Genomic DNA, 20,564 nt, shown 5'->3' on the forward strand with positions numbered 1-20,564 from the left:
TGAACAAAGAGGCCGAGACAGATGGGTTGCTTTTTCACTTTATCATTTCAGCAAGTGCTGAATGGGAAGTCACTCCTGGGAGGCTCTGAGGGGGGTGGTATCTGCAGAGAGGCAGTCATGGGCACTCTAAGAATCTGTGTCAAGAGCAGGGTTGAGGCTGGGCTTGTCTCCAAGTTGGCGTCCGCCTTGCAGCTCTGCTAAGATCTCCTCCAGCAGGTCCATCCTGGGGAGTAGTGGGATACGGGTGGAGCCGTGGTGACCTTAGGGATGAGGAATGGGCCCGGGAGGGGGAGGGCCCATTTCTTACTTCTGCAGGCTGGAGAAGAGACCTCCTGTGATCAGCTCAGGACTGGGGGCCTGCAGGGGAAAAAAGGCCGCTGCTGCCACCCAGTAGCCATGGAGCTCAGGACAGGGGATGGGCTCGGGGTCTTCTGCTTCACCCACTCTTGTGGCCTTCCCTGCCAGCAGCCTCCAGGGTGTGAGTGGGCAGGCAGGGGGTGGGCTCACAGGGCAGGGGGGCCAGCAGGGCAGCCCTGTGTGTGTGCCACTGTAGCCCCTGCAGGGCTGGGGTCTTGGCTGAGTTCCTCTCACACTGCTCCACAGAGCCCTGGGTCCCCAGCAGGGAGGCTGAGTCCTGAAGGCTGGAGTGCAAGGGCAGGGCCCTGGGGGGAAGTCGGGTTGGTCAGGGGGCACAGGTCAGTGAGAGGACAATTAGGGGGTCCTGGGGGTCCCTAGTCAAAGGAGAGGCAGCCAGGGAAGTTGGGATTGGTGACAGCTGGGGGGAGGGGTCCCAGGTTAAAGGGATGGGTGTGCAGGGCCCTGGGGTATTCATACTGTTGAGGTGGGCTCCAGGCAGCGGTGCAGGCTGACCCTGGCTGCGGGGCTGGAGCCTGGGTAGAGGATGGGACAGGGACTTGGGCCACTGCCTAGAGTCAAGCTGCTGCCTGAGTCCCAGACAGTGGCCCTCTGGACTCTGCAGTGGCCTGTGACCTCAGGAGTCTTCAGGGCCTGTGGAGATAATGGCAGGAGCTGGCATTGGTTGCACAGGTGCCCCACAGCTCCCTTGGTCCTCCATAGCCCTGCTCTGGCTCCTACCTGGCATGGGGAGGGGCCTAGGGACATCACAGGGGGCACAGGCTTGGGTGTGGTCTTGGCTCTGGGAGCCACCTCACAGTACAGGGTCTCTGGGGGGCACAGACCAGTTGGTTGGAGTGGGGAGAGCAGAGCTGAGCTCAGCACCCGCTACCACCCACTCCGTGCCCTCTAACCTGGGAGGAAACCCTGAGACACAGGGCACCGTGTGGTCCCATGCATCAGAGAGCTCACCCCAGGAGCTGAGTCCTGCGGAGAGGAGGCTGAGTGTGCTCAGGTTCCATGGCTACCACCCACCCCTGCCAACCTGTTCTGTACCTGGGCCATGGCCTCCCGCAGCAGGTATCGAGTGTTCTGCAGACTGCCCCAGCGGTCAGCGGGCCCTAGGCCCAGCCCAGCCTGAACCAGGGCCTGGTAGGGGGCCGGCACCAGGGGGTCCAGGGTTGGGCTCTCACCTGCCTCCAACTTAGCCTTCACCTCAGGCCCCTCTCTCCCAGCCCAGGGCAGCTCTCCTGTGAGGAAGCACGATTGGGGGACCCAAACAGGAGGGGCTGGCTCAGTGGGGCAGGGGTAGGATCACTCACTGACCAGTGAAGACCTCCTGGGCCAGGATGCAAAAGCTGTAGAGATCTGAGGTGGCCGCAGGCGTGTCACCGCAGATGAGCTCAAGTGGCAGCCATGGGTAGAGTTCGGGAGGTGGGGGCAGTCCCGGGCCTGGGCCTTCCCGGGAGTAGCCCTGCTGTGGCCTGCGGAGGAGGCCGAGGAGCCTGGTGAGCTGGGGTGGGGGTGTGGGGCCACACGGGGATGAGGGGCCGGCGGGCGAGGCAGGCACTCACCCGGGCTGCAGCCAGCGCCGGTGCAGGGGGCGCCCGTGCTCTAGGCCGCCCACCTTGGCCAGGCCCGGCCGTACCAGCTGCACAGCGTGGGAGCTAAGGCCGCCATGGGCCCGCCAGCGCGCCTGCAGGAACAGCAGGGCCTCCAGCACCTGCAGCAGCAGGGGGCCAGGCAGCAGGCCCGGCACGGCGCACGGCCGCCCCTGGCTCGGCCCCCGTGGGTGCAGCACCACGTGCAGGGAGCCCAGCCACACGGGTTCGAAGAGCAAGCACAGCCCCGACAGGTCCGCCGAGGGGCTCAGCGCCATCAGCAGCAACAGGTTGGGGTGGTGCAGGGCGCTGGCGGGAGGAGAGCAGGCGCTCACAGGTGGGGGCTGCCCCGGGCCCCCATCACCGCCATCTGCACCAGCCACCAGGCGAGGAGAGACTGAGGCCTGGCTCACGGGGCCAAAGCCCAGGTCCTGCCCCCCTGTGCCCCCTCCCCGCACGCTCCCCTCTCCCTGGGCTGGGGCCCACAGCACACAGGACGGAACCACTGTAGGGGGGGGGGCGGGGGGCACTCCGGGAGCTGGCACACGGGGAAGACGGTAACGGGGCCACTGTCACGCTCCCGGGCTTTCCGTTGTCTGGAGGGCAGGCAGGAGACTGCTCTGTGGGGCTGGGCCCACCTGCGGCAAGGCTGGGGGGCAGGGGGGTCCCCCTGTACCTGCAGTGCTCAAGGTCAGCCAACAGGACATCGGGCTGAGTTCCCGGGGCCTTCAGCTGCCGAGCTGTCACGGGGTGGCCCCTCCACAGGAGGCTTAGAATGGGGGGGGAGAGCACGGGTCTGAGATGGGGTGGGGCGGGGGGGGTGTCTTCCTTGCGAGGGGAGGAGGGGAGCTGGACACCTCCCAGAACTCTGCTGGACAGCTAGGTCGGGGGTGGGGTGGGGGTGGGGGTTGGGAGGGGCCCTCTCTCACTTGGCCATGAGGGTGTGGGAGCTGCTCTCGTAGGTGCGGTCGGGCTCGCCCTGGGCTGGCAGCAGCTCCTTGGGGTCCGCGAGGGGTATGCCTGTTGCCAGCCCCAGTGGCCATAGGCTGCTCAGCTGGGGATGGAGAGCGGGGCTATGAGGCACAAAGCAGACAGGGGGGTTCCCTGCTCCCCCAACCTCTCCCGCTTACCTGGCCAAACCCCAAGGCTGGGATTTGGGGGCATCTTCTGATCTGCTCCGGCCTCGGTACCCTGGGGCAAAGGGAGGTCCAGGGCTAAGGCCTGGGTGCCTGGGGGGGGGGGGCCGGTGAGTGGGCTCCAGGATGTGGGTAGTCACCTGTCCGCGCGCACCCGCCGCAGCAAGGAGAGGGAGCCACGCAGGCTGCGTCCAGAGCCAGCCTGCCACAGGCCCAGGGATGCACTGGCCGCCAGCTGGCCGCCGTGCACGAGCGCAGAGACGTGGGCTCGACACAGCTCTAGCAGTTCCAGCACCTGGGTGGGGGACCTGTGCACTGAAGCAGGTGGGGGTGCCGGCTCCATACGCCCCCACCTGCCCTGGGCCACCGCGCACCTTCCGGCTCTCCTTGGCACCACCCTGCTCTGCCCAGTCCCGAGGCGTGCGGCCCTGCCAGTCATGTAGACGCAGGTCACCCCCCGCCTGCAGCAGGTGCAGCATCACCAGGCTGCGGCCCGAGAAGGCGCCCGCGTGCACAGGGGTGCTGCCATCAAGGCAGCGACTGCAGTGGAACAGGGAGGACAGAGATGGATTAGGAGAGGGGCAGAATGGGGACAAGAGGTGGCAGGACGGGAGCATGGAGGCATGAGAGGAGTCAGAGTGAGCACGGGAAGCAGCCACTGGAACAGGAGGGGTCACCTGGGGACACGGTGGGGTCTTTGGTGAGGGTGTCCGGTGAGCACAGGAGGTGCCAGGGGAACGGGAACAGTCACTGGAGGACAAGGGGTTAATCTAGAGAACAAAGGGGAGCTCACTGGGGGCGGAAGGGTGTCATGAGGTCCCCCGCTGGGGAAGAAAGCCCTGGCTCTCTGGGGCTCAGACTCAGACCCCTGGGAGCGCGGGGGCACCGCCATCGGTCCACTCACTGGTTGGGGTTGGCGCCAAAGGAGAGCAAGAGCTGCACGGCAGAGCTGTGGCCCAGCAGCGCCGAAAGGAAGAGGCCGGTCTGCCCAGCAGAGTTCTCACCATCCACCTGGACGACTGAGGGGCAGCAGGGCTTAGGACTGTCTCCAGAGGCAGAGGTCCTGGGGCTGCTATGCCATACCTCTGACAATTCCCAGTCCCTGCAGTCCCTCCTTGCCTGGGTGACCCTCAACTCCAGGTTCTATCTGTATGTTCTGGAACCCCCACCCTCCAACCGTCAGGGACTCTGCTCAGAATCTGTCTCAACACAGTGCTCGCTGTTAATAGGTCCACAGAGCTGCAACGAGAGGTGACATCCACTTGCCATGCCGACACCCACTTCTCCCAGAAGTGTCAAATCACACAAAGGTACCCAGGGGCTGGGGGCAAGTGGACTCCTCAGGGACCCTGGCCTACAGGAGCCTCGGGCACAGTCCAGGTGCTCCGTGTGTGCATTCAGTATACGTGTACAGGCCCCGTGAGGCCAGCACCTAGTTCTTCAAGAAAAGCAAAATCTTTGGATTTTATCAGGAAATCGCTCACGGTTATTTTTGAATGCTGCTTCTAAGAGCTGAATCCAAGTAGCAACTTTCTCTCCACCTCACCTATGCCAATCCCTTCCCGGGATCATTCTGCTCAGGTCCTCCCCCAACCCCTCCCCTCTGCACCTGTCATCCCAGTTCTTCCTGTAGGCCCTCGCCCACATCCCTACCGAGGGCAAATGCGTGGTGTCTTTTGTCCTTGCACTCCTATGTCCTAGGCAGATATGGCAAAAATCAATCATGCGCTTGGCCCAACCCAGCTTTATGACAGTCTCTGTCATAAAATCTCTCCAAATGAGGTCCTTTAGGAACATCTGAATATCACATTTACTGCATTATTTTTTACTTGGAAGCCCACGGACTTTTGCCATGGCATGCTAACTGGTTTTCTGTATTTGTCTTGCCCTGCAGAAGGGTCTTCTTAAAACACAAATCACTGCGTGATATAATCATTACAATGGTAATCATTTCATTTTTTGTATAGATAATATTATACAAGTTGTTCCAAAAATAAAGAGGGGGGGGCAAGCCTCCTTTTATGAGGCTAGTATGACCCTAATTCCAAAACCAGTTAAGTTTCCAGAACCAAAAATGAACTTATATTTCAATTTCATGTTTGACCGTATACGCTAAACCTGTAAAGAAAGTAAAAGGGATTATCCAACTGATTTATTCCCAGAAATCAAGGATGATTCAACGTAAGAAAATCAATCAATGTAGGAAAACACATCCATGGATCAAAAAATAAAAATCAGGGGATCCCTGGGTGGCTCAGTGGTTTAGCACCTGCCTTTGGCCCAGGGTGCAATCCTGGAGTCCCAGGATCGAGTCCCGCATTGGGCTCCCGGCATGGAGCCTGCTTCTCTCTCTCCTCCTGTGTCTCTGCCTCTCTCTCTCTCTATATATATATATCATAAACAAATAAATCTTTAAAAATAAAAATAAATAAAAATCACATTCAGCTCAGTAGATACAGAAAAAGCACCTGATAAAATCCAGAACTTCCATTAGAGACTCTCAAGGATAGAGAGCAAACCGAGGGCTAATGGAGGGAGATGGGTGGGGGGGTGGGCTAACTGGGGGGCACTAGTTATGATGAGCACTGAGTGGTATATGTAAGTAATGAGTCACTAAATTAAATAAAAATAAAATTTAATACTTACTTACCATTGAGGGGAGCAAATACCTCAAAAAACTAAGAGTAGATGGGAACTCCCTCCCTTTGTAACAATTACATACCAAAACCCGAAGAGCACCCATGATACTTAATGCAGAAGTATTAAGTATTAAGTATTAAGATACAGATTAATTCCCTTTGATATCAAGAACACGGAAAGAGATGTCCATGGACAAGGTTTGGGAGTTCTGGCCAACACTTTACACGAGGGAGGAAAAAAAAAAAGAATTAGAGTTTAAAGGGCTGAGATCGGGATCCCTGGGTGGCGCAGCGGTTTGGCGCCTGCCTTTGGCCCAGGGCACGATCCTGGAGATCCGGGATCGAATCCCACATCGGGCTCCCGGTGCATGGAGCCTGCTTCTCCCTCTGCCTGTGTCTCTGCCTCTCTCTCTCTCTCTCTGTGACTATCATAAAAAAAAATAAATAAAATAAAAAATAAAGGGCTGAGATCAAATTGTCACCATCTTTCGGTAATAAAAAATGTCAAAGAACCAAAAATTACAACTATTAATTAAGTTCAGAAAGTGGCCAGAACCCCAATCGACTTGCAAAAATCAATGAAAAATGGAAATTGTAAATTAGATGTTAATTTCCTGCCCACAACTCCAATGGCTTCCCATCACACACGGGGCAAAACCTCACAGAATTCACACACTTCCTGCCTGTTGCTTGCGCCTCTGAGCTTCAGCCCCCTCCCAGAGTCTCCCTGCTGCTGCTTAAAGTTTGTTCTAGGGTCGCCCGGGGTGGCTCAGCGGTTTAGCGCCACCCTCAGCTCGGGGTGTGATCTTGGAGCCCGGGGATCGAGTCCCCAGTTGGGCTCCTCGCAGGGAGCCTGCTTGTGTTGTGTCTCTCTGCCTCTCTCTGTGTGTCTCTTATAAATAAGTAAAATCTTTAAAAAAAAAAAAAAAAAAAAAAAAAAAAAAAAAAAAAAAACTTGTTCTGACTTCAAGCCCTTTGAGTGGCTATTCCATTTTTCTGAAGTGCTTCCCCCACCCTCCACAGCTCTTTTATTGTGGGACCTAAGTAGCACCCCATCCCCAAAGCCACCCTTTCCGTGTATCTACTTCATCCTCCTTAAATTCTCATGATAGACTTCGTTCCCAATGACCCGAAGGTCATCCCCAAATCCCCAGCATAGACGACAGAGGCTGGCGCACACGGGCCCGGCGCACAACGTCTGACCGGCAGAAGCCACAGCTTGGCCGCAGCAGCGAACCCTCACCTCTCCGCAGGAGCCGGGCCAGGCCCCAGCCTGGGCCCCCGGCCACAGCCAGGCGGTGCAGTCGTCCCACCTGGGCTTCTGGATCCCTAACAGAGCCCAGCTCCACCGGGAAGGGGGAGCGCAGGGAGGGCATCTGTGGGCTCCGGACGGTCAGCTCCCGGGCAGGGATCACCTACGGGGTCTCGTGCGGGCAGGAGACAGCGAAGGCAGGACCTCTGGGGACCCTGGAGGGCCGCGGGAGAAGGCAGGGGCCTCGGGAGGGGTCTGCTTTGCTGTTAGGTGTTGGATGAGCAAAGGGGTGCGGTCTGGGAGAGCGGCGGGCCTGGGGCCCAAGGGAGCCTGAGGGCGGCATTCTGCCTGCGCGGAGGAGCTGTAAGGGCTCCAGGGATAAGGGCTCCAGGAAAGGGGTCTAGGGGTTCAGGGAAGGAGTCTGGCGGAAGAAGGGCCTGAGGGTTGGGGCGGAGAGGACGGGGGTCTCCAGGCTGGGCGGGGCAGTGTTAGGGAGGAGGATAGTCCTAGTCCGAGGGCTGGGGCTGGTGCAAAGGCCCTGAGGCAGGCTCTGCAGGCTCGGGGAGGGTCTCAGGGTTGGGGACTCGGACTGCAGTTCAGGGAAGCGTCTGGGTGCGGGGTGGGGTCTGCGGCCTAGAGGGGGGGTAGGAGGGGGTCTCAGGCTGGGGGGGCAGCGGCCTGGGGGGGGTCTAGCCGGAGGGCGGTAAGTCCAGGAGGGTCAGGGGCCTAGGCCCCAGCCCGGGGTCTGCGCACCTACCGTTGGGCTCCCGCAGGACTCACCACGTGCCTGCCACGTGACCCAGGCACTCCGGGCTCGGGCATTAGAGGCGCATGCGCACCAGTGGCTTCTTGCCACGTCTATGCTTGCGCAGTAGCCACTTCCCCTGAGAGGCGCCCCCCAGCCCCGAGGCGGTGCGGGAGAACCGGAGGCGATGCCCCCCCCAGAGCTGTGGGCTCTGCTGCACCTGGAACGCCTCTTACGCCTTCGGGGGGCTCGAGGTGCTGGGCCCTCCCTGTCCTCCGCGGTCTTCTTCCCACGCTTCTCACCCTCCACGGACTGTCCCTTCTTTCCCTGCCCCAGCCTCGTCTCTCTGCCCTGAGCCTGGGGCCCCGCAGTGTCCTGGACAGCTCCCCCTGGAAGTCCCCTGGGACCCTCCCATCCACCGGCTCCCACACTAGGAGCATCTCCCCCAAATTACATTTCTTCCCCCATCCCCATCTCAGGGCCCCCCCTCTTCCAGCCAGAGCCCTGGGCCTCGCCCTCAATGCCTCCCTCCCATCCAGCCTCTCAGCCTCCAGCTTGTCCTCCCCACCAGCCCCCCCTCCGGTTGATACAGACCCGCCCTGCTCCAGCTGCCAGCGGGGGTTTCTTAGTCCAGCTTCCCTTGGGCTCCCAGCCTGTCGCCCCACTCTGGGACACCCACTGCATGGTAGCCCGGGGCACTTTTCCTAAAGCCAAACCCTGTCCCTCCCTTACGTGAAACGTTCCTGACTCCGCACGGCCCTTGGGGCAGAGTCCAAGCCCTGAAGTCTGGCACCAAAGGTGCCACTGTCTGGCCTGCCTGTGATCGATACCCTTGCTGTGCTCTGGGGTCAGCTAGCAGTCTCTCTAGAGCTGCAAGCCCTGACGAAGGTCAAGAGTAGCCCTTCCCATGGGGCACCTGGGTGGCTTGGTTGGTTAAGTATCTGCCTCTGGCTCAGGTCATTACCCAGAGTCCCCAGATAGAGCCTCACATAGGGCTCCCTGCTCAGTAGAGTCTGGTTCTCCCTCTCTCTCTGCTCCTCCCAAAAACTCATGCTCTCTCTCTCAAATAAATCTTAAAGAGAGAGAGAGAGAATAGCCTTTCCCCAAGGAGGCAGCCTCTGTGCAGGGCAGCAGCCTGGGCAATAGCTCAGGATCTTTATTAACCACATGACCCCTGGGGATGCTAATGGGGTGCCCTCAGGCCCCGTCTCAGCAGTCTCCGCTTGAGTTCTTGGCTGAGCAGCGTCTGTTCCTTGCGGGCACCCTGCAGCACACTCCGGTTCTCCTGGGCCCTCCGGATCAGGTAGGGGATCACCTCCTCCAGGGAACCATAAGGGATGGACTTATACACGGCATAGCCGGCCTGCCCTGTGGGGAGAGTGTTGGCAGGGCGTGAACTCCTCCTGTTCAGGGAGAGGCCCCATCTGGAACAGAGACTTCCATCTCTCAGAACCTGGCAGTCTAGGTGAGTTGGACAAAATCTCCCACTGAAAAAACTTAAAATCCTGCAGTAAACATTTAGAAAATCTTCCTAAAGTTATTAAAATCCTACCAAAAGAGTAAGGAATTTACTAACCTGAGCATTAAGAGAAACTGAGAACCCAAAGAGGGAAGAATGTACAGGAAGCACTTCCACCCTGAAGGCAAAATCGAGCTACTTGTTGACCTCCCAGAGTTGAGGGGGTGCCGAAATCGAGGCCCAGAGCCTGACCAGGGTGAGAGTTGTAATGGAGCACCTGCTCAAATTAAGCTGCACCCTCAGCGTCAGAGTTCACCAGAAATCAACCCTCCCACCTTCCCCCACTCACAGAGAATTATGGCCTTGGCCATAAGTGGAACAGAGAAGAAAACAGAAACCCATCTCTGAGGGATCGAGGCCGTGGATTAGCCTCATATATTTGTAGCTCAAATTTGCATCACTGAGATGACTCAGGAAACCTCAAGCCCTGAATTTAGGGTAAAGTGGTTCTGTACCCCTTAGCACCTGGCAGAAGAAAACACAAATCTTCTGGTCTCAGACCCCGGGCAGCTGCACAGCAAAGATAATAAGGCACCGGGGAAACAAGACACCATGATCAAGAACCAGCCAAAACAATAGACAGCAGGCTCAGAGACAGGCGTGCAAGGCCTTCAGATATGGGAACAACAAATCTCTCTGGAAGAGTCTGGTGGCTGGGCCGGCTGCAGGCTCTGGATGGGAGCCTGGTCAGGCACTGGTTGGGAGTGGGGAAAGGGGTCTGGCTGGGGGGATGGGGATGAGGCCTAGGGCAGGGGGGGCGCACATGCTGATGGAGCATGGTGGTGGGACATGGGGAGAATGGATCGTTCACATACCCAATGCCAAGGAGACGTGGTCACACATCCCTAGAAGTTGTCCAAAACAGACAGGCCCATCCAGAGGAATGCCCAGGTCCCACATGCTATAGAAAAGGCCACATCATCAATCCAGACGGCGGCTGGATCCAGAGCTAGAAGTCAGCCATCATGCACTCATACGGCTGTTGCAGTTATTAAAATTTTGAAGTTCTTCTAAACTTAGCGATAAATAACCACTGTTCTCTGGCCCCTGAAATCTCCCCAGTGGGTATCAGCTCCTTCTCTGGAGCCTTCAGGCCTCCCTAGGCCCCAGCAAATAAGGACAAATGTCTTATTTAGCTGGGGCCTACAGGGTCTACAGGTTTAGCCTACAAGGGTTAGATATTGTGACTGGCCTCCCCCAGAATCCCTGTGAACCTACTGGCCCATCGCTTTCCTCCCCCTATTCCATGTCCACCACCCTTTGCTAATCCCTGGCATGTGAGCAAGGAAGGGGAAGGAAGGGGGCCTTCTTGTGGATATCTAGTTCCCATTCCCCTACGTACCGCTTGGTGGCATGGTGAACAGATTCCTCATTGTGGGAAGCCACCATGAGGTGGCACATGGGGCCCCGGTGGGACACTTGAGTCAGCATCAGCTCCAGACAACGGCTGTAACTGAAGGGAAGTGTTCTGTTCAGCTTATGGCTTCTGGTGATGAAGGGTCAGGCCCCAGGGGCTAGGGAGCCCTGTCCTTGGGAGGTGGGGTGCCCAAGGGCAAGTACTCTGGAGCCAGAAAGTGCCCCCCCCCCCCCGTTTCACCTGCCCCTGCTACAAGGGATGGCCCTTCACTGGGCCTTTTACCTCCCTTATAAGGATTAAGGTCCCCTAACAGGGCTATTGCAGATGGGGTGAGACGAGGGTGTCATGAAGCCCCTGATGCAATGGCAGCCTCAGAGCAAAGGGCCTCATCACAGGCACAAGGTGACATTGACCCACAGTCATTCACTGCGGTGTTGGCCACTGAACAGGAGTGGCAGTAGCGCGACCCCAGCTGTAAGTGGGCACTGGCTAAAATGCACGGTGGTGCACAAGAGCGAGTGCAGCGCCAGGCACTAAAAACGGAGGCAAATTGGTGAATGTGCTCCCGGCTGGCCTCAGGCCATGTGCCCAGCTAAGGACTCCACACGCTGCCCTGGTTATTCTCCATCACCTCCCAGATCTGCCCGTCTCTGCCCCTTGGGAAGCTGTGTCACCCATGGAGTAGCCGGCAGGAGATCCGAAGGTGGGGAGAGAGAGAGCTTGGGGTATTTCACCCCGTAGCCCCCTCCCCGGCCTACGCTGACTGTCCCCTGTGTGTGGTGACACCTCCTTAGGGTGGCCCCTCTTCCTCAGCTATGGAACAGCGGTCATTACAGCTTCATGCTCTTAGGGGTTCCGGGGTTCCTTGATCTTCCTTGTGGCTCCCCTAACCTTCCCCACACTCAATAGGGAGAGTGCATTTTACTACATTTCCCTTAGTTAAACTCCTTTGCTCAGAGTTCTTTTCCCCTAGGGGTCTTTTTTTAAAAAAAAAAAAAAAAGATTTTATTTATTTATGAGAGAGAGAGGGGCAGAGACACAGGCAGAGGGAGAAGCAGGCTCCATGCAGGGAGCCCGATGTGGAACTCAATCCTGGATCTCCAGGATCAGGCCCTGGGCTGAAGGCGGTGCTAAACAGCTGAGCTACTGGGGCTGCCCTCCCTTGGGGTCCTGCCTGACGCACATACACTCATCTGACTCTCAAGTCAGCTCCATGATGTAGATGTCCTGGTTATCCCCATTTTACGCAGGGGAAGATTGAATGAAGCTTCTCCCCAGGTCACACAGCTAAAAGTGACTGGGCTGGGATTTGAACCTAGGCTGTCTGATGCTCCAGGGCCTGGGTTTTTTATCCTGGCTTTAAATTATGCTAGGGACGCCTGGGTGGCTCACCGGTTGAGTGTCTGCCTTCTGCTCAGGGTGTGTTCCCAGAGTCCCAGGATCGAGTCCCACATCAGGCTTCATGCATGGAGCCTGCTTCTCCCTCTGCCTGTGTCTCTGCCTCTGTGTGTGTGTGTGTGTGTGTGTGTGTGTCTTTCATAAATAAATAAAATTAAAAAAAATAAGTTATGCAGCTGAAGGGAAAAGCAGGGGGCAGTGTGTAGACATGATGCCTTTTGCACACAGAAATCTCTGTGTTTACCTGTTTATGGATGAAGGAACTTAGGAAATGTGTAAGAAACTAACAAAAGTAGTCACCTGTGAAGAGCAAGGAGACTCCAAAATGAGATGGGGATTTGGGTGGAAGTGAGATATGTCAGTGTATTCATTTTCTTTTCAAGATTTTATTTATTTATTCATGAGAGACACACAGAGAGAAGCAGAGACACAGGCAGAGGGGGAAGCATGCTCCCCATAGGGAGCCTGATGTGGAACTCAATCTCAGGACCTTGGGATCACGACCTGAGCCAAAGGCAGATGCTCAACCACTGAGCCACCCAGGTGCCCCAGTGTATTAATTTTCATAGCATTTTGATTTTAATTATTATTATTTTTAGAAAGTGCAAGCAGGCAGGGGAGATGGGCAGAGAGAGAGGTAAGAGAGAATGCCAAGCAGGCTCCATGTTCAGCAGAGAGCCCTATGTGGAGCTCGATCTCACAACCCTGATATCATGACCTGAGCCAAAACCAAGAGTCTGACGCTCAACTGATTGAGCCACCCAAGCACCCCATATCACTTTGATTTTTAGTGGCATAAATTTATTATTTCTTCAGAATATATAATATGTGAATTTTGCAAAATGGTGCAGCAGCTTTGGGAAACCATCTGGCCATTCCTCAAAAGTTAAAGAGGGGGTTACTATACAACCCAGCGATTCCACTCCTAGACAATTGAGCTTTCAAGAGAATGGAAAATGTGTATTTATAGAAAAATGTGCACACGAATGTTCATGGCGGCACTAGTCACAATAGCCAAAATTGGAAGCGATCCATCAGCTGATGAGTGGCTAAACGAAATGTGCCGGGGCCTGAGGGGAGGAGCATGGGAAGGGACTGCTAAGGACATGGGGTTTCTTTTGGGGGGTGATGGAATGTTCTGGAATTAGTGGTGATGGTTGCACAACATTGTGAATATGCTAAAATCCACTGAATCGTATACTTTGAAAGGGTGGATTTTATGGGTCATATCTCAGTAAAAAATAATAATGGATTATATCTCCATAAAAAGAATAATAATGGTCCCGGTGATTAAGACTGTGGGATACAAACGTACATAAAAGCCCCCATGGTCCTTGGATGCAAGCCTAGGTTCCGGCCGTGATGTGGCCACTTGCCTGTGAGCTTGGGTCAGTCTCTGTAACTCTACATACCTCTCCTGGATCCAGTGTGAAAGGAGGCAGATTTTGTAAGCTCTACGAGGACAAGGCCTGGGGACCACCTTGGTTGCTACTGGGGCCAGGGGCCAGCACAGGTCCTGATCTAAGTCAGGTGATCAGAAAGTAAAGGAACAATTTCCTTCCTCCCAGGGCCATGGGATGGGGGCCCCAGGAGCTCACCCATATTTTGCTCCCCACACAGAGTGATTTGAGGTAGATGAGAGGGTTCTAGAGCCAGTCTGCTGGGTGCAAAACTTGGCCCTGCCGCTTACTAGCTATGTGACCTTGGGTAAGCGCTTCCACCTCTCTGTGCCTGGGTTCCTTCTGAGAAATGGAGTGTGTGTGCGCGTGCGTGTGAGATAACAGTACCTACTGCTTGGGGGTCGTTTACGTATTCAACAGATCTGTACTGAGCACCTGCCCTGTAGCAGGCTCAGTTCCAAGCACTGGGTGCTCAACAAATCAGAAACCCCTGTTCTCCTGGGGGCCGCATTCTGGAGGGGGAGACAATGTGCAATTGAATACGAAAGTGTATAGAACCTCAGACACCGGCAAGTGCTAAAGAGAAAAATAAATTCAGGAAGAGAGTAGGTGTAGGTGTTCTAATTTTTGACAGGGAGGGCAGGGAAGGTTCCCCCGAGGACATACCAATAAGTAGAGACCTAAGGAGATGAGAGAGTGAGCCATGCAGCTGTCTGGAGGGAGAATGTTCTAGGCGGTGGAAACAGGAAGTGCAAAGGCCCTGGGGATCATCAATGAGGCCAGTGTGGCTGGAGTGCAGTGAGTGAGAAGCAGAGCCTGAGGTGAGGAGATCACAGCACATGGGGCCTGGGAGCTGCTGGAAGGATTTGGGGTTTTACTGAGGTGCAGTGGGAGCGATGGAAGGGTTCTGAGCTGAGGAGGGACAGGATTTGACTTATTAACAGGCTCCCTCTGGCTGCCTGTGGGGGAACAGACTGGGATGGGGGTGAGGGGTGGACAAAGGAGAGAGCAGGGAGCCCAAGGAGGAGGCTGCTGTGCAAGTGGGAAGTGATGAGGTCCTGGCCCAGGGAGAGGAAATGATGGTGCACACATATGGGATGTGTGCCGTGATGAAGGGTTAGATGTTATGATTTATCTCACAGGCCTGGCTGGCCTAGTCCTACCTCTGATTGGTAGCCTCGTAGTTGGGCTGAATGGGGTCTTCGGTCCCCTGGTGCCGAGCCACCTCTCTCTCCTTGTCCAGATACGCCCCTCGGACCAACTTGACTCCGAAGGCCCGGCCAGCCCTGTCAGCGGCCTCCGCGGCCCGCCTCAGCCGCTCGTGCGTGTCCTGGCGAAGCACCCCGGCAGCTTGGGGTCAGGGCCCCGGGGCGCCGGCCCGCAGTCCCCCACGGTGCACCACACACCTTCAGATAGGCCTGGTACGTGTTCCACACCCAGGGCCCGCCCTCCCCGGGGCCGTTCCAGCGCAGGGCCAGGGCGTCCACCAGCAGACAGAGAGCAGGGTTCAGGAAGGTGTACTCGGCATCCACCAGGATCCTCACACGCTGGGCCCGGGCATGCTGAGGGTCAGAGGGTCAGAGGTCAGGCCTCGGGGTGCCCAGCAGGTGCGGTGGAGCCAGGCCGCGGCAGGTGTTACCTGTACTACCCGGTGCAAGCGGCTCAGAGAGGCCTGGAGATGCTGGTTTTGCTGGGCGTTGAGGCAGGAGATCTGGAGGTCCTGGGGGAGCAGCAGGGGAGGTGGGAATGGCTCAGGTTACTGGATCCTTCCAGGGCCTGTGTCTCCTCTCCCCCACCACCAAGAAGGGAAAAAAGTTGAGAAATTGTAAGCAATATGAAAAGTAACCGTATCACAAAGAAACCATTTATTCAGGTGAATAATAACCATTTATTCACCTGAATAAATGGTTCAGAGCCCCGGATCTGGGTTTGAATCCTGACTCCATCCCTTACTGTGTGGCCTTGGACAAGTCATATAATCTCTCTGGGTCTCAAGTTTTGTCTATTTTTTTCAACAATTAGTTGTTTTTTTTTTTTTTCAACAATTAGTTGTTAATGGCATCTACCTCGTGGAGTTGCTGTGTGGACCTGTAAGACGTGGCTGGACGTAAGAATGGGGCGGGGCGAGCACGTGATAAGCATTCAAAACGTGCTGTTGTCGTGATGATAATAAGCGACTTCATATATATAATCTTCACAATGATCCTGGTGGACAGTTACTCCAAACCCCGTTCTGCAGCGAGGAGACTAATGCTCCATGAATGAAAACTAGGAATTAACAGGTAGGAAGTGAGCAGGGGCTAGCTCATAGTGGGTGCCACAAGTGTCACCTGCTATTGGGTGTCTTAGGATGTCAATACCTTCCACTAAGGCCAGAGCCTCATTGCAGCTCATGAGGCTCCCCCCATCGGGCCCCTCTGCTCTCATCTCCTCGGCTCTTGCCCTCCAGCCACGCTGGCCTCCCTGCCAGTCCTTCAACATGTCCAGCACCTTCCAGCCTCAGGGCCTTTGCTTGGCTGCTCCTGCCTGGAACACTCTTCCCCTCCATGTCCACTTGCCTCACTCCTGCCTCTCCTCCGGGTGTTTTTCTTCATGTCATCTTCTCAGCGAGGTTTTCCGTGGCTCAGATTTGCAACTCCCTGTCTGGGGCTCTTGCCTTCTCCTTCCCTAGCCTTATTTTCCACCCTGCAACGCCTATTTATACTTGCTACGTCTTGGCTTTTTGGCCTTGCCTCTCCCCGACTAGCAAGTAAGTGCCTCAGGGACTAGGAGTTCGTCTCCGTCATCATTTCCTCCAGCCCTGGAGGAACACGGTGGAAATAATTGTTGTCCCCCAACTCTTGTTCTTGTTGTGGAGATTCTAAGGGTGGATGTGAACTGCTGGCCACTCAAGGAGTCAGCTGGGTTCAAAGAAATTAGGAAGCTAAAGAAGGAGGAGCAGGTGGGACTTAGTTCTACCCAGATCCAACAGAGTCCAGATGGAGACTGGGGGGACTGGGGGGGGGCTGGGTCTGCTAATGGGAGGCCCCTGGGATCAGGCCGTGAGAAGGTGGCAAACACTATCCCACCCTTGGCTTAGTGGAGAAAACCTTCCAGAAGGAGGCACCTGCCCAGTTACCTTTTCCTCAGGCAGAGAATTGTCTTCCCCTGGCTGGGGGCAGAGTCTTGGGGGAGTCCTGGGGAGTTAGTAGCTGGTGAAACTGCCTGCATATGATGGCCACCCTCAGACAGGGCCTACTGGGTGCCCGGTGCTATTTGGGGTACCTCACCTAATATTTAACTCACTCGGTCTTCGCCTCCCTCTGAGCCAAGGACTGAGACAGGGGATGGGGGGCTGTCACTGGGATGGGGACAGGAAGGGGAGACACGGAAGCCAGGGTGGGACCTGGTAGGTGTGGGCGGTCTGGAGGATGTCCAGGGGCTCAGGGGAGAGGCTGGGGCTGGAGACAGATTAGTACCTCATTAGTACCCAGGGGAGAAACTGAGGCTGCAGTGTGGGTGAAGAAGGCCCCATGGAGGGGAGGAAGGAGTGAGGAGGGGGGAGCCTCCGTATTGAAGAGACCGGCAGAGAAGAACCTAACACGGTTTGAGAACCAGCTGGCTGAGATGGAAAAGGAAAACCAGGTATTAGGGACGCCAAGGAGAGCATGTGATGAGAGGCCGAGGAAGGCCCCTCTGTTCCTCGGGGGATCGGATGCCAGCCAAGCAGGGGCTTTAATCCTTAAAACCGCCCTGGGAAGAAGTTGCTCCCACTGTCTGTGATACTCCAGAGCTGATCCTCTGAGACACCCGAGTCCTGCTTCTATGTGTCCTGTGATGCTTTTTTCAAAATGCCAATTTTTTAAAAATGTGAAAGAAACACCACATCGCCCACAGCATTGTTTGTGGTCGTGGAGACTCAGAGGTGCCCTCTCCGTGTCCATCCTGGGAGACCTGAGCTGCGTGGCAAGGAGCAGCAGGTAGAGGCCACGGATTAGATGCACACAAAGACTCTTGGACGGATCTTAAAATCAGAGTGCTCAGTGGAAAAAGTGAAAAATGGAAAGAGATAGGTAACAATGCTATTTGTGTACATCTAAAATTACACCCTCAGGTTGATGGGGAGGAGCATGCCAGAACTTTCTGCAGTGATGAAAATGTTCTTTGCCTTGATAGACTTGAATTGCTCAGGTGTGTGTATTTGTCAAATCCACAAATAGGTACAATCACCAATAGATACATTTACAATCTGCACATTTCACCGTATATACATTTTTCCTCGAAAGAAATAAAATACTATAAATAATTATCAAGCTCGAATTGGTGATACGTATCCCGAAACATTCGGAGGGCCCTGTGCTGATGCCTGCAACTTATTTTGAAATGCATTGAAAAATAAAATGGATCGGTGGACAAACGGAAGAATGGATGGAGGGACTGATATGATTCCAAGCAGGTAAAGTTAAATGTTAACAGTGGCTGGTATATGGGTGTTCACTGTAAGATTCTCTCGACTTTTCCGTATGTTTGAAGGTTTTCATAATAAAATATTGGGAAAATATGTCCCCCTGAACAGTGTACTTGCCAAAACAATAACAAAGAGATATACGTTATGCAGGGTCAATGGCAAGGAAAGTAGAAATAGTAAATGGAAATGAATGAATGAATGAATGAATGATTAAACCAAAACCCCACTGGCCTAATCATAACTTCCAGTCATAGCTGAGTTGATTGACCAAATACTGATTAGTTTCTTCTAGTTGGGGAAGAGCTACTCTCTCACCCCCACCTCTGAGAACGCCCAGCCCGCAGCCCCCTCGCCTAGGTCCCCCAGATGGCCCATATATTCCGTCCATGCCAACCACGGCCCGGGCTATAGCCACGTTTATTCCGATTGTTCTAAGGCTGGGAAGTAGCAGTAGTTGCAAGGTTCAGACACGCCGCTTGCAGGTGGCTGCTACATCCTAGCACAGAGGACTCTGCTCCCGCCCCACAGTCCCCACCAACCATCCAGCCAGCCTGGGCTCCTTACCTGCCCAGAGTCCATGGCTTCTGCCAGCCTCTCAGGGCTCAGCTCCAAGGAAGCCCCCGGTTTTCTGATCCAGGAGGTTAGCTCCTTCTGGAATGGGGCGGTGGGTGGAGGGGTGAGGGGGACCTGGTGGGCAGCTGTAGCCTCCCTCCCCATCCTGCCCGTCCCTTACACAGAGCCGAGTACTGGTCAGCGCCGTCATCTTCAGCTGCATAAGGATGTTCCCAGTCGGGCTGGGGGTCTCCAGGACGCCTCGTGACATGTCCACGCACCGAAGCATAGCACTGAGGTTCCCCTCATACCAGGCCTCGCTGCCCAGCCAGCAGGCATTAGCTTCCGGAGCCCACCAGCCCCCCTCCTGCCAACCTCCCTGCCTCCCCAGGCCCGGCTCCTACTCACCCAGCCTTGACAGCTGAGTCTGGCTCCTCTTCGATGGGTACCGCCAGCAGGGGTCGAAGGCCTAGGGTCTGGAGCTGTTGGACGCAGCCCTTCACCTCCTCTGCTGTCTCACCAGCCACAAACTGCCCGTAGAAGGATGCTCGGAGAAACGCTCCCGAGAGCCGGGAGCCCAGGAGTTGCTGAGACCAGGCCTGGAGCTGGAGGGACAGAGAGCAAGGGCTCAGAGGCCAAGCCTCGGGGATGCCCGAGGCCGATCCCCGGGGGCACCGCTCACCACCAGGCCGTGTGTGACCAGAGGGGGCCAGGCGCACAGCCGTAGCACCAGCAAAGCTCGTGTCAGTTCTCCTGTGCCTTTGAGATGAAAAGCGCCCCCATCAAAGCTCAGGGGCTGCCAGCCCCCAGTGGAGGATCCAGCCTGGGAACGGAGCACACGACAGGTCCGAAGCATCGTGAATCCCTGGTCACTTCTGCGGCGAGTAAAGGGGCTCTGGGGGTGGGAGGTCTACCAAGTGCCCCTTGCCCGGCCAGGGCCAGTGATTGATTAACCAGGCAGTAGCTGGGGCAAGGCAAATCTTTTAGGATTGTGGGCTCCTTGGGGGTCAGTTAATTATTAACTGATGAGGACAGAGTTCAGACTAATGGGGTCAGGAAATGAAACTCCCAGTCATAGCCCCCAACAATTCTTAGCTGCTCACCACGTAGCAGTGGGTGCTCTGGAGCAAGGATCGCTGGGCTCAAGGCAATTTGGTTTCATGATCTTGGCGAAGTTACTTAACTTCGCTGTTGCCATTGCTTCATCTTCGAATGGGAAAGATGGCAGTGCTACTGAATAAATTTGCAAGTGCGCAGAACCTGTAACCCGGCTGTTCCAGGCTGAGCGTGCATCTTCGAGAACTGGAACACGGCCATCCGGGAACATGTAGAGGAAGGAATGTTCGTAGCCGCACGGTGTGGGATGGCCACAGCCACCCAAACCTCCACCAACCAGAGAACGGATTAGATGCAGCGTGGTCTACAGTGGAATGCTGCGTGGAATACTATACAGCAGTGAAAAAGAGGAGAGTCCTGGGACATACAACCACGTGGGGCAACCTCACGTGCATAGCGGCGAGTGAACAAAGTGAACGAAACACCAAATGGCATAAGCTGCGTTATTGTGTTCACTACTCTTGAGAGCAGGAAAAATGAAACAACCTAGATCCAAAAATGTTAGGAATATGTACATGCGTGGCCCAACCATAAAGAAAAGACAAAAAAGGAAATGACTATCACCAAAGTCAGAGAGGTGGTCACCTCAGGCGATGAGAGGAGCTGTAACTGGGTCGGGGCTCTTTGGGGGCTTCCCTGTCCTTTCTTCTTAACCTGATGATTCACTGTTGTTCACATTCTAAGTATTTTTTTTTAATGCCATACATCTACGTTTTCTACTCCTGAATGTACAGCACATTTCAAGATAAAATAAAGGTGAAACATTAATCATAGTATCAGTCTCATGGGGCTGTTACGAGGATCCGGTGCATTCGTGTGTTCACACATACTGTGTATGTGCTCAGTAAGTACTGGCTGTGATCCTAAGGTGCTGTGTGCACACGATCTCATGATGCCTGCGCCCCCAGTGAAGTACACACTGTTCATTACTCCTGTGTTGGGGGATGCCCCAAGCCCCCTCAGGTTCAGTGATTCACTAAAAGGACCCACAGAACTCAAAAGAGCTGATTACTCACAGTCATGGTTTATTACAGGGAAAGGACACAGA

The 20,564-nt window shown here is 55.4% G+C and overlaps 2 protein-coding genes across 7 annotated transcripts; both read right to left on the reverse strand.

Annotated features, from left to right (window-relative positions):
- Window positions 1–26: 26 nt before the first annotated feature.
- On the reverse strand, window positions 27–7,798 carry LOC112928322 (inactive serine/threonine-protein kinase TEX14-like). 5 transcript variants are annotated; one of them, XM_072751267.1, is made up of 17 exons: window positions 7,740–7,763; window positions 6,974–7,197; window positions 3,996–4,110; window positions 3,769–3,861; window positions 3,466–3,631; window positions 3,232–3,386; window positions 3,086–3,146; window positions 2,885–3,009; window positions 2,632–2,724; window positions 1,929–2,264; window positions 1,681–1,838; window positions 1,411–1,604; window positions 1,269–1,341; window positions 1,096–1,184; window positions 835–1,008; window positions 308–357; window positions 27–223 (listed from the first exon to the last, which is right to left on the reverse strand). In XM_072751267.1, exons 2-17 carry the CDS (start codon window positions 7,104–7,106, stop codon window positions 127–129), a joined length of 2,112 nt encoding a protein of 703 aa, XP_072607368.1. In that variant the 5' UTR covers window positions 7,107–7,197; window positions 7,740–7,763; the 3' UTR covers window positions 27–126. The 5 variants fall into 5 exon arrangements, with proteins under 5 accessions (XP_072607368.1, XP_072607373.1, XP_025865729.1 ...); XM_072751272.1 differs by lacking the exon at window positions 3,769–3,861 and having other exon boundaries at window positions 7,740–7,798; XM_026009944.2 differs by lacking the exon at window positions 7,740–7,763 and having other exon boundaries at window positions 6,974–7,254.
- A 1,050-nt stretch (window positions 7,799–8,848) lies between these two features.
- On the reverse strand, window positions 8,849–19,357 carry PRODH2 (proline dehydrogenase 2). Of its 2 annotated transcripts, XM_026010316.2 has the most exons (10): window positions 19,083–19,357; window positions 18,809–19,005; window positions 18,582–18,720; window positions 18,413–18,499; window positions 15,041–15,121; window positions 14,808–14,963; window positions 14,565–14,731; window positions 10,589–10,699; window positions 10,062–10,147; window positions 8,849–9,095 (listed from the first exon to the last, which is right to left on the reverse strand). In XM_026010316.2, exons 1-10 carry the CDS (start codon window positions 19,254–19,256, stop codon window positions 8,911–8,913), a joined length of 1,383 nt encoding a protein of 460 aa, XP_025866101.2. In that variant the 5' UTR covers window positions 19,257–19,357; the 3' UTR covers window positions 8,849–8,910. The 2 variants fall into 2 exon arrangements, with proteins under 2 accessions (XP_025866101.2, XP_072607387.1); XM_072751286.1 differs by lacking the exon at window positions 8,849–9,095 and having other exon boundaries at window positions 10,061–10,195; window positions 19,083–19,356.
- Between the last annotated feature and the right edge of the window lie 1,207 nt (window positions 19,358–20,564).

Source organism: Vulpes vulpes, chromosome 1 (genome assembly GCF_048418805.1).
Source record: "Vulpes vulpes isolate BD-2025 chromosome 1, VulVul3, whole genome shotgun sequence".
Lineage (NCBI taxonomy): Eukaryota > Metazoa > Chordata > Mammalia > Carnivora > Canidae > Vulpes > Vulpes vulpes.

Coding starts and splice junctions, on each gene's coding strand:
- LOC112928322 (XM_072751267.1), bottom strand. CDS start 7,106: ATGCCCTCCCTGCGCTCCCCCTTCCCGGTGGAGCTGGGCTCTGTTAGG. Junction 3,387..3,465: donor GTGCCAAGGAGAGCCGGAAG/GTGCGCGGTGGC, acceptor TCCCCCACCCAG/GTGCTGGAACTGCTAGAGCT. Junction 1,839..1,928: donor CGGCGCTGGCTGCAGCCCGG/GTGAGTGCCTGC, acceptor CCTCCTCCGCAG/GCCACAGCAGGGCTACTCCC.
- PRODH2 (XM_026010316.2), bottom strand. CDS start 19,256: ATGCTTCGGACCTGTCGTGTGCTCCGTTCCCAGGCTGGATCCTCCACT. Junction 18,500..18,581: donor TGACCAGTACTCGGCTCTGT/GTAAGGGACGGG, acceptor GCCCCATTCCAG/AAGGAGCTAACCTCCTGGAT. Junction 14,964..15,040: donor GCTTGCACCGGGTAGTACAG/GTAACACCTGCC, acceptor TCTGACCCTCAG/CATGCCCGGGCCCAGCGTGT.